At 36.2% G+C, this 13,263-nt stretch overlaps 1 protein-coding gene across 1 annotated transcript in view; it reads left to right on the top strand.

Moving 5' to 3' along the window:
- Positions 1-274: 274 nt before the first annotated feature.
- Positions 275-13,263, top strand: part of LOC137388643 (FYVE, RhoGEF and PH domain-containing protein 6-like) — a 63,096-nt gene continuing 50,107 nt past the window's right edge. Inside the window, exons 1-7 of the mRNA XM_068075118.1 lie at positions 275-374; positions 2,114-2,171; positions 2,283-2,365; positions 3,603-4,532; positions 5,252-5,704; positions 7,131-7,273; positions 9,020-9,171. Coding sequence (XP_067931219.1) covers positions 2,116-2,171; positions 2,283-2,365; positions 3,603-4,532; positions 5,252-5,704; positions 7,131-7,273; positions 9,020-9,171 — 1,817 coding nt within the window. The 5' untranslated portion in view covers positions 275-374; positions 2,114-2,115. The remainder of the gene's footprint in view (positions 375-2,113; positions 2,172-2,282; positions 2,366-3,602; positions 4,533-5,251; positions 5,705-7,130; positions 7,274-9,019; positions 9,172-13,263) is intronic.

Here is a 13,263-nt window from a genome sequence, read left to right on the forward strand (position 1 = left end):
AATATAAAACGAACCATTTGAAGTTTTTTTTGCCTCCAACGCAAAAGATCAGCGTTTTCCGGATAATCCGGATAAGTTCAATGTTATTGCGTTGCCATGTCCGCATTGTTTCCAATCCAATAAAAATGTCTTGTTTTTGTTTTAATATTTTGTATTCTAAAGTAATTTTTTCAATTATATTACAATATTTCTGTTTTTTCATTATATTATCGTTATTAATTAAACTAACAAATTTGCAAAACGAATGTACATAAATGTCGCAGATCAAAACAAGGAAAACTAGGAAGCATGAAACGCTAGGAACATCGCATACATGTAGATATCTCTGAGAAAACCCTTTGTAGGGCGCTACGCAAACACGATTGTTTAATCAGGTACATTAAATGTTATGTTACATAATAATTGCTGTCGTGCTCTTTGCTTTTCAGTTTGTTTTTGTAACGGCATTAGTAAAATATTGTTTTCGCCTTCGGTTAGTGCAAAGTTGTGGTCGTTTACCGATAAAACTAGCGGAAAACATTCACCATGATAGTGCTGCCATAATTGTAATTGCACAGATATATTGTTTGTAAATTAATCTATAAGCTATTGCAAGTCTAGAGCAGTGTATGTTAAAAGTTGGTGCAGTTTGCTGCTACAACATACGCATGCATTATAATTTTGTAGCTGGTGATTTAAAACTTTGTATTGTGCTTGCCACATTACTGAAGTGATAGCTCTACTCATAAAGTTTATGGTAGTGCTGAAGAGTACTTCATGAGTACGATAATAATTCTAATATGACTCGTATTTTGTATGTGCGTAAGTGCCTTCCATATAGTGTGTATAGCGAGAGAGAGAGAGAGAGAGATAGAGAGAGAGAGGGGGGGGGGGGGAGAGAGGGAGAGAGAGGGGGAAAAGACTTGCTAGTTGGTACTGAGTGCTAGTTTGAACACTCGACAATTTTCAGCATGTATACATTTTCAATATTTATCAAGTGATCGTTGAACAATTGCATATTTGGTTGATTGTATTTGTTAGTCATAGATTGTCTCTATTTGATTAATAAAAGTAATAAAACTAATAAAAGACTAGTACAACAATGTGAATGTAAGGTATGCTATGAAGTGCACAGCCAAAACACATCACACTTTCATTTATTGACCAGGTGATCTTCTAACAAACACATTACTGTGAAAAAGTGTTTATTCGAGTTTTTATAGATTGGTGTTCTTTGAATACTGTTACCGAAATTGAATTTTCAAATCTTGGCTTGCATTTTTAGAGGATTTTATTTTCTAATGATTTCTGAAAATGTTTTTCTGCACTACTGATGAATACTCAAGTATGTCACCAAAGTCTAAACAGTACCACTTCAGTATTCTGTTAGACAATATATCAAATTTATACTAAGACCAGCGTCATACTAATAGGTCTGTGCAGTTAACTTGCTCAGTAGGAATTCTTAATGATTCTCTTCATGTACGTTTGCCATCATATAATGGTATCCTTATGGTTAAACAAACTGGGTTGGAAACTATGTTTTAAAGAGAATTCAGCATTTTTATGACTTTTTGATTGAAAAATCTTTAATTCCTTGCGAACAGCAGCTCGTGAGAACTAAACAAAGTGCAAGTGAGGAAGATGGCATAAAATATTAAAACTGGCATCAACTATTGATGATTCAGCATAAGGAGGTCTAAAACTATTTTTCCATGTTGATTTTGACAGAACGAAGGGATAAGAGTGTATAGTTTATGTTTTTTAAGTTTCGCTCTTCTCCACTGGCGTTTGATTCTTTCAAACGAATTTTAAACAATGCTCATTGTAATTGATAAGGACACATGGTGCTAGATAGCTTCAGTCATGTACCAACATACTTCTGATGGGAAACATTGGAACACGTATTGTAATTTTCATAAAAACCAATTATTGAAAACAACGATAGCAAAACCTAAGCTTTACAGGATTTTTCATCATAATTGCTGTTTATTTGAATTAACCTTGTGGCCAAATCCATAAATAAGCAAAGTTCTATGAGACTTCTGAAAACTTCTAAACCATAAATCCCTTCTTGCCAAATAGAGCTAGTACAATATATGCATAGATTTGTTACAGCAGTTTATTTTTGTAGCCATGGCAGCGCTCACAAAGTCTCCTCGACCACCCATAGCTCCAAAGCCAACCTTCAAGTAAGTTTTGCTATGTAGTATTGGATAACTTTTCAATGCTATTTAAACATTTATTTCAAAATTACTGTTATTAGATGATACATAAATTTTAACATTAGAGGTTCTGTGCAGGATAAAACCTACAAAGGAGGATGAAGCCGAAACTAGTAGTACTTGCTCCTACTCAAATAGTCTGATAAGCTCTGAGGATCCAGGTAACATTGCTATGCATTCCACATAAATGGTATGATGATATACCAGTTGTCGATTATTTTTTTGAATATTTTTGATGCTTTGTTGTATACCAGTTGATTCTTTCATTGAGCATATAACATTTTATTGTGGGTAGACCTATGGTCGACTCACAATAAAATGTTGTGAGTAGACCAGTAGACCATAAGTCTACCAATAGGTCTACCATAGGTCTACCCATAGCAATGGGTAGACCTATGGTCTACTTATGAGCCGTCAAAATTTGACTAACCATTGTAGACCACACACTTTGTCACTATCTGCTACAATTTAGAACTAACATCTGCCCAGTTTGTGCTTCAGGTTTTTATGTACTTCATCAGAGTGGGTCTGATAGTGCAAGCTATTACCAGCCGCTATTAGCACCCTACAATATTGAAGTTATGATTTCTTCTGCCCTAATATAATTTATGCATTTGTTTCAAACTGGATTGGCATCAGATTATCTTGAATGCCTGGCTACTAACTATTGTCTAAAGCCACCATCTAATAGATATGTTGCTCTAATGCCTGATGCACATTCTGGGAGTCTTGGTCCGACAATAACATGTAGGTTTTTCAGATGATACAACAGTAGTTCAGGTTGTGTTCTGACCTCCATTTATTGTGGCTCTAAGTTTCAAGGATATCCTTTTTTGCAGCTATTGTTATTTGAAGAGGTACTCACAGGCATTTTTGTTGTAGCCTGAAAAAAAACGAATGTAATCAACATTTCTGAACTTTAAAATTAATGTTGAGCCAAGCAGACATTCACAAGCTAGCTAATTTTCTATGATGTGCTAGACTTCTGTGATTTGAACTAGTGATTACTTTAGGTGAGAGGGCCAGTAATTCATTTGTTTAGACTGAAATCAGCCATTCAATAGTGATCAGTAATTTGTCTTTTTAATATTAAATTATGATTAATCTGTGTTGAATTTCATATTCAAATAGGTGGTTGGTAGTCTTAGAATATTGCAAATACCATTAATTGAATTGTCTGGCATAGAACTGGTTCAGCGGAGATTAAAAGTAATAGAGAAAGCTGTTTTCGATTATTACAATTCTTGTTGATAAAATCTGTGGAGTGTGGAAACATGGATTTTTGTGTTTGCTGCTGCTAAGATCCCATGTTGCGCACAGCATACTGCTTTTCTAAGCTTTTGGTATATCTAGATTTGCACTTTTGCTAATTGCTTGCACATCGTTGTGTTTCCGCAGTACCCAGTTATAATCACAAACACCTTGATTCCTTGACAACTGCATCATCGGAGCTTGACAATGCAAGAGAAAAAAATGAAGGAGCTTCTGCAAAGCAAAATTCAAAGCCTGGTATGGTTACTGACATGTTCCATGTTAGCAATATTCGTGCCAAAGTGGGAGAGGGGAATTTATCTAGCAGGACTTTTTTATCGCCCATACCGAAGCCTCGACAAAAGACATTCATGAATAAAGCTAGTTCACAAGGATTGTCAACATCTCCAGCAATCACATCTTCAGATGAACAAGAAAAACACATGTCTACGAAACATGATAATGAAGCACCTCGTTATGATCTAAATATTGACACAGCAGCATTGCCAGAGGCAGTAGTCAGAGTTGCCCCTGTTCCGCAACCAAGAAATAGTTTGTTGGTTCAAACCGATAATGATGTTCCTGAGTCTAGTAAAATATCATCAACCGACCATGAGATAACCGCATCTCCAGTTACCGCTAATTCTGTCCTTTTGATTGACCAGTGCCTATCTAATACTGCTAGTGGGGTTGCCAGGACTTTATCAGAAAATCATTATGAACACGTTTGGAAAGCGACTTCTAAAAAAGGTATTGAAAACCAGAAAACAGAAATCAATATACATGATTTTTCATGTAATCTGGGAAGAACGGCAAGTGCTTCGCATTCTTCAGCTTCCCCTAAAATAAAAGCTCGAAGGCCGAGTGCTCCTCCACCTATACCTCCTATACAGGGCATTAATTCACAAAGCATTGCATCTGTTTGCAATTCTCCTCTGACATCTAATGAAAGCAGCTTTACATCTGAAAGCACAAATGTGACTGAGAATGTTTACCATGAAGCAGAAATACAAGAACATGGCTTGTCATGTGATGTGTTGACTGATAATGGACTCACTGCTGAGGATCAGTTGGCAGGTGTGTTTGTTATGATTTGCTGCCCTGTTGAAAGTGTCAAAACTTGTGTGTGATAAAATAACCAATGGCTATAGGGTCTATTCTAATACAAGATTGTAACATACAATACTTATCTGATCCACTTCATCACATTCAGATGGATCAGAAGAGTCACCGAAGGCTCATAATTTTTCTCCACAATTTGTAGTTTAGTAAACAAATCACCACGTGAGTCTGTTTCTGTTACTCGCAGCCTTTTAGAGGCTGACTTTTTGTTGCTACTCATAAATTTATCTTTCTTTTTCTTATGTAATTCTCTAACCTACATGACCTCTAACCTCCTTTGGTTTTTAACATCAGGGTCTGAAACAAAAACTTTTAATTAGATGAAGTTATTTTGGCTGTTTCAACGGTAAAAGACAAACCATTTCAGTGTATTTAGAATGAAAGTGTTTGATAAACTGACCACCCCAAGTGGGAACAGTGTGCGATGTTGTCAATGCTTCTATATCCAGTTAGTGATTGTATCTGATCTGCTATTTCTTTAACTGGCTAAATGATGATTGTCTCACTTGTAAATAGTAGTTCTATTCATAAATTATCTCTATGAGGCATATTTTGACTTCCTGTTTAGTAGACAATTGCCTTTGCTTTCATTAAGCTAGTTGTTACACTTGATTTTTTCATGCTCATTTGTATGCTGTAGTTGTTTGTTGATTGCTGGATGTATTCTTGTGTAGAAGTGTCTTATTTACCTTCTACGCTGCAATGGTTCATGCTGCTGACTGTGACCTGTCTCCTTGTACTGCAGCTATACTTTTTCATGTCACAAGCATCCGCGCTTCAGTTCTATTTGATCGTCTCATTTGCAGTCTGTTCAAACCACGTTGCATGTGATTGTGCAGCGGAGCCTGACAACCTCTCAGAGTCCGACTACATGGTGCCCATAGACATTCTAACTGATTGTCCAAACCAGCTAGCTCCAGGCCTTCCTGGGGCTACTGCCAGTCACGAATTTGGTGACGTTAGGGTATTGTCAAGATCTGTCACTCTCAAAAGCGGCAATAGTAACATTTATGAAGACCTTGTGTCAAGCAGCGAAGATGAGCGTTCGATCGCTGCTGGAGACCAGAAAGGAGACGTTTATTCCAATTTTCCGGGTAATACTTTTGCTCTGGAAGTCGGCCCAAAAGGTTTGCTTTCCTCGTCAACAAATCAATTCATATAGCATATATCGCCTAGCTGCTCTTCCTGCAAACTAACGATAACTGCTACACAGGGTTAGACTGAAATGCTGCGCTCAAATAATTCCATATGCATCCCTATGAATTTCTATGTTCCAGGCAGGCTTCTTCGCTTTTCTACCTTTTCTTAAATATTATCAACACCTAGGGTTTAGTACCCAACCTAATCAGTATTGTGGTGTCTTGTGATTGGCTGTAAAACTGATGTTGATATGGATTGTGCCATACTAACTCTAGTACTAATACTAGTGGCTCTCTTATTCATTATTGCTCATCTTATGTCTTCGCTTATCAAATAATGAATGGACTCTATGGTGACAAGAAAATATTGCTGGTGCAAGGATAAATCACAAAATTTGAAAATGTTCATAAAACCTTAGGTAACGAATATTTATCTAATGGACAATCATTGGGGTTTTTGTCAATCCTTTTTGTGATGTTGTGGAACTGGGGGTAACTGGTTGTGGACTTCTGGTGCTCACTTTCACAACCAGTCAACTGTTCAAGCTGTACTTGAGCAGCCGTATGGTGAATGACTATAATCAACCCTTCCCACTTTCATGCAGGTTGTTTGCTGTTTTACATCTGAGCAAATCCGCTAATGTCAATTACATTAATGTCAATCAAAGGGTCATGTTTTAGTACTTCCTGCTTGAACATGCTCTCTAACTGTGATATGAAGGTTGCGCTTAAGTGATTGTAATTTGATCTTCTGTGTTTATCGTGAATTATTTCATTGTAATAACTTCAGAAGGTAACTCTTGGAGGTGTTAAAACACATTGTAATATATCTAGAGTTTTTTTCACTTTTCAAATCAACTGCATAGATGTACAGAAGATGGACAGATTCAAGTTGGTTAGCATGAAATACGGTATAATGAATTAAGTTAACTTTGTCGGATATTGAAATTTTTAAGCCACTCTAATAGCCCATGATATCGGACTGCTAACAGCATGTTGGCAAAAAGTAGTTTCTGTCATTCATGAAATATTTTGAGATGATATGCCTTCTGTGATTGTTTATACAGTATAACAATCATGAGCCATGTTATGTATGGTGAAGGAATAATTCCATATGCGAATGTTTGATAAGTTAATTATTATGGTGCGAAAAGTTTTTTACCAATATTTTTTTTGATTTAAATGATTTTGTCACTATTTATAGCAGATATATTTAGTTCAAGATGTTTGTATAACTGTCTAGTTAAAAATGGGTTCAATTCTCAATGTTTATGTTTGTATAACTGTCTAGTTAAAAATGGGTTCAATTCTCAATGTTTAAGCTGACGTTAAAACTCATACTCTTGTAATTCCTAAATCTGTAATAAGATTCCTTTTTGAATTTGGTCTAAAAATTATGCGTGTTTTTGTATAGGCTCAAGTTCTGATAGTGATGTAGAGCCTGAGACCAGTGTGGAATTACGGGCTCTGAAGCTGAGGCAAAGGTCGCATGATCTCGCTAATGAAATCATGACTTCGGAAAAAGATTATCTTGATGCTCTTGTTTTGCTCAACATTGTGAGTTGTTTTTTCAACTTCATTGGAAATATACTTTTTTTGTTTAGATTTTAGAAGGTTTGGCAATCTATTGCTCATATCACAGAGTAAAATATATTTTTCACTGCGCCAAGCTTTTGGTAAAACTAAACCTAAAAAATGGTAGAAATTTGAGTCATTGTTCCTACTTTTCCTGGTATTGCTCATTCTTGTTGGAAGGGAATCTTTTGTATTTATTCTATGGTAACTGATTGTGATATTGGTTTATTTTCTGTTTAGCGAGCTGAAACTGCAACAATGATGTAAGTGCAGCCATATTATAACTGTAGGTTTATGACTTAACCACTATATGTTAAGCAGTTTTTCAAATCGTAACAAAAATGATTTTCAACGTTTTTGTCTGAAAATGCATGACGAAAAGTGTTCATTTTAAAACCTTCGGCCTAAAGGCTGGTTCACACTATATCGCTGTTTGTCAGCATTTCTCTTTCGGTGTCCATCATCGATTATGTAAACAGTGAATTGATGGCATCGATGAAGCATCCCAGGCACATCAGGAAAGTTTGCAGCTGTCAAACTTTCTTGATATTTCGTCGAGCATCGACGTCCGCCTTTCAAATGTTAACCATTTCGACCATGGTAAATCGCGGTCATGGATAAAGTGATTTATTCGTATCCATGATATTATGATAATATTTGTTGATACTATGATAGAAGCTCAGGACTAGTTTTTGATTTCCGCATGCGAAAACGAGGTTTCTTGGCGAAAATTTAAAAAGATATATGAAAACTCTACATCACGGAATATTTCCTGATGCAAACGCGGATGGGTATGTGATAGTGTGAACATGGTTATCATCGACGACCATTGAAGTATAATTGTGGCATCAACGCCGAGATATGACGATATAGTGTGAACCTATATGCAGCAATCTATCATCTAGCTTTAGCCTAAACTCTATCTCGCAATCCGCATTTAGCCGGCAGCAAACAGTAGACTCATAATACACACTAGTAACAATTCAAGCGTTGAGCATTTGGCTAGCTACTTCAAACTCATCGTTCTTGTCTTGTTTGTCAAGTTTAGATAATGCAATGCGTCTTTTTGATGAGATCCTCAAGCGTAACTTCCTTCTGCTTCCGAGTCAGCCTTCTCCTGCATTGCATTACATTAGAAGTGACTAGATTAGCGCATTTTACTAGCCCTTTAGCTCGATATTATTCACTTGTTGACACTTGTCAATTTTAATGGCTAGTCACTACATCGTGCTAGCAAAAAGGGGTGTGCTATAGTTATTCCTTGCCAATATAGTGTAGATATGTAACAAGTTGTCAGGAACCTAGAAACTATGTCCGAATCTCGGCGTTAGTATCTCACTTGAAAATCTTTGATTGTAACTTATTGTTCGCTACTTTATCTCGGCTGAATATGTGAGAACTTTTTTTGTAAAGCTATTTGGTAGGCTACTCTAAAGGCAGCATTAAACAATGTGACTTTGTGAATCGAATAGCTTCGTCTAAAAATAACTACCCCATAACAACTTTTGAACTGAAATAATTTAATATTTTTTAAGGTCACAATTTTATTCATAACCACTAAGCAATACTCAAAAATGTTTTGCAATCAGGACAATATCGAGAAAAAACAATGACAAAGAAACAATTACAAAGTCATGTTGCGCAAGTATAACTTTGATGAAGTCGCTAACAAGCAAGTCTTTCGAGGCGCTTTCGGATCTGGTAGCATTTTGACGAATTGTGTTATAGGACTTCAGACAGCATCTTAATAAAGCTGCTGAAGATCATGGCCAGCCTGTTATCCCTTCCGACTGTATAAACAAAATATTCAATCAGCTTCCACAACTTGCTAATCTCACTGAAGAGCTCCTCAAGGACTTCCAGCACAGGCTTGAGAACTGGTATGTGTTCAGCACTCATAAGAGGTCTTTGGTCGTTGTACTCATCTGCCTTTCTTATCCGAGGTTGGGTGTGCATGTTAGTATTTACTGAAAAATTGTATAATTTAGTATAAGCTGTAACCAAATAATATTTTATGACAACGTTCTCCTTTTGGAGGGCAGCAATAGACGCACAATTTTAGTCATGATTTGGAAACACAGCTTTCAACGAACTTTAACTAGAGCTTCATAATTTCCAAAAATCACCCGATGATTTGATTCAATATTGCAGCTAGACGATTAGCTATGATTATGTGAAAAACTTGTAAATTCTTCCTAATATTTTTGCATGTTTTAGCTTAAAAAGAGACTGCTTTGTGTGTGTGATAATTAGAAACATTTCATGAATGCCTGTGTGCATGGAAGGCCAACAAAAGGAGGCTATTCTGAGACTAGAAGGTCGTGTGTTTTAGTTTCAGTATCGCTCACTCTGACAATCGTCAGGTGTGAGATAAATCGCCATTCCGAGACTATATTGTTTACACGATTGGGGATATATCATTAAATGGTGGCAATTTTCAAATCGTCTACCTTAGAAATTGCCAACAATCAATTAAATCGCCATATCGTGAAGCTCTAGCTAAAGTCCTTATCTGTAGACTTTCCATGTAATCCACCCAGGTATCTTATACCCAGGTAACTGTGGGCAATAATATAAAGCCTTTCTGTGAGCATTTTTTGATTGATTATTTTGAAACCCTAATCACAAAATAAAACCCTAGAAGGGACAACACTGCTCAGCTCTCAGCGATTACACCGACAATGATTGCGGTGACAAGGGACATTTAAAATCCTGCTGAGATTGACTGATCTCAATTTTTCTTTGATAGATTTTGCCCTGAGTTCTCCGTTAGTGTGACTTGGGTTTTTCTAATCTTATCTATGTTTCCCACATTGAGGGAAGTGCTTTAAGGTATTTCGAGTACAAGTAAAAATACCACTACAGTCTCCTGCATTGTTCACTATGCGCTGATATTCAATATGACAACTGTTTAACATTAGTTACTATGCGGCATCCTTGTAATTTTTATTACTAGATATGATACTTTGAGCAAAGTTTGACTAAGTGTTGCAGTATTTGTACTCATTAAATTCTTTCCTGTATAAGATGACAAGTTTTGGTTATTGCTTTACATGCTGTTGAAAACCTCTGATGAATGCATGGGTTTTTTTGAAGGCGCAGATTTAAATTTTGCTACTAAATGTTAACTAAGTATTATACTTATTTTGGCATACATGGGCATTAAACTTTACAAGTTGTCTATAATAGACAACTTGTAAAGTTTAATGCCCATGCATTACATTGATATTGAAAACTGCGTTTATCTGTTCAGAGAAAGTCAGTGACCTCTCGTGCATTCATTTATATGCATTGTTTTATGATCAATATTTCATATTCATTTATATGCATGGTCTAAAAATGATTTTCAAAGTTTTTTGTTTGGAGATGTAGCGAGAAGTGTGGCGAGATAGAGTAACATTAGATTGAACTTGACAACTGGCCCAACTTGGTACTTTATGTTAAATGAAATTTTTTACGTAGTACGAAGCAAAGATTTCACATAAATTCATGATGTTATCTGGAGTTTACGTTATAGGAGGGTCTACTGTATATCCATTAGGTTACACCACAAAAACTTTGTATAAATTCTTTATGTTATCTAGATTTTACATGTACGTTATAGGAAGTATACATTACAGGAGTGGCTACTGTATATACATGAAGGCACACCATATAGGCCTATACAATTGATTGTTTGTAGGCTATGATGATCAAACGCTTGCTTTATAACAAACGATTTCAGCGTTTCTAAAAAATATTTTCTGCAATTTTAGATCGATACAATTGGAATAATCAATATTGTTGAATAAGTATTAGTTGAGCAAAAAGATTTGGCCCTAGAATCGACTTACTTGTGCCGTGAAGTAGCCGTAACGTCGCAAAGCGATAAATATGGCCGAAACAAGGGAGACAGATGACACTTACCCATCTATTTTTGCTTCTGAACTTGACACACGGTTTGGGTAATTGGTACAATTGTTGCTTTGACATCCATCAGCGCGCAGAATGAGGCGTTGTGAATTGGAAATATTGATCTTGAACAATTTCAAGGACCAACTGCCGAGTATCACAACTTTACATTTTACAAAGATTGATCTCAAAGATGATTGATCAAATTATGGTCATAAATAGTGGCCCAGTGTGTCGGCTCCACAGCATTATCAAAATTGTCTTGTAGCTGTGGCAGGGACAACAACTGAGGTATTTGAGAAAAAGGTTACAAGAAAGGTGGTGTTGTTTTGATTCAGAACAATTTATTTGTGGGTCACAGTTTCTAGTTTGGCTCAATTTCTCACTACTATTCCTCCAACGCTCTCACATCCAATTTATTTTCTCTGATCATACTGCCTATTACTACTCCGTTTATTACTAGAGAATCTGCATCTGTTCACTGCTTGCAGTGCAGCTTGTCTAATAAAAAACTGTGCATTGGATCATGGTGCAGTTTTGGGGAATTTTTAACCCGCAAAAAAAATGTACAATGTACAAAATGTAATTGACTTTCTAATGGAGTTGTAATTTAGACCCCTCCTTTATCTAAGTTGTGTCAAACAACTAGTCTCCTGTGAATAGCTATGACAGATTCTTACTGTATATATCTCTTGTTTAACTAATCTGTTATCATTCACAGCGAAACGCCAAAGGTCGCAGTTGATATGTTGTAAATGTAAGTTAGAAGTCTTTCTATACTAGTGTATATCTTCGTCATAGGCTTTTATGAGCAGGGAAGTGATGTTTAAATTACTCGCTACAGTTTTACATGACAGTAATCCCTGCTACTTCCTGGCTTCAGCTGTCCCGGTATGTCATTTGTATACAGATACATTGTGATACATTCTCAGTCTCGTCTCTAAGGCATGAATGGGAGCACACAGTCTGTTCATATGAAAGTGTCCTAGCAACGAGCTCGTTGATGGCAGCGACGAAAATAAAATCTCTACTAGAAATAGATGGATATTGCTTTTCAACTAATGAATGAAATTTAACCGTCTTTCCTCCTTCATCTGCAGAGAATCGCTATCCCTACAGGATGAACTTATTCGCGGAGTTATATTTCGCGAAAATTGAAATTGCATGCATATTCGCGGATTAATTTATTCGCGGCTGAACACTCACTCTCTAGGAAGAGTTAACCATACGCATGCGCACATTGCGTGTTTCGGTTTCTATTTAGCTTACGACTACGAGTCAATTGTGCTGAGCTATAAATATTTTGCTGCGTTCAGAAGTTTTCACGAATATTCATTGATTTTGAGGCCTTTGGTGGACCAACAATTTGTGGTAAGTGATGAGTTTTTTCAAAACCATTTACTAAATTAGTTGAATTTTACTTTGGTTCTTCGGTAAAACACAATATTTATTTTTTCCATCCCTACCGCTTCATTATTTGTTTTAGTGTGAGAGAGAGAGAGAGAGATCTTTCATCATACACGGAACCACAATGACTGCAAGGGAGGTAGATGTCATTCTTAGAAGATCACCAATCATTCAGGGAGATCTTGAATGTGAGGTAGAAGGGACTGCAGCTGCTAACGAGGAGAATATATCTGTTTTAAAAAAGGAACAAAAACGCCTTTACGAGCACAAATCTTTGGCCAACCGACAGAACTTTGCAATAGTAAGCCACGAGGAGAGTTCTGATGATAACTTCCTTACCAGTCATGTATTAGCGAGAGAATCGCCTTTAACATCTACCCAAGACATTGACAGCGACAGAGCTGCTGTTACCAAAATAACTAATCAGAGAGCACCATTACACGCTAGTATTCACTTATCAAGAGTACCAGTTTAATTTTATTGCTAGACAACCGCCATATGGACTAAACTGTTTATATTTACTCCATTCATCGTTTGTAAAATTTTATTTGTATTTGAAATATTTTATTTGTACACTCAAGTTTGTAATAGATTATAATATATCTATACATGAAATAAAATATACAATTTAATCATGTTTGCTGCAGCGATATCAAGGAGTTGTTGTCGATGAA

This window comes from Watersipora subatra, chromosome 1, assembly GCF_963576615.1.
Source record: "Watersipora subatra chromosome 1, tzWatSuba1.1, whole genome shotgun sequence".
NCBI classification, from domain to species: Eukaryota; Metazoa; Bryozoa; class Gymnolaemata; order Cheilostomatida; family Watersiporidae; genus Watersipora; species Watersipora subatra.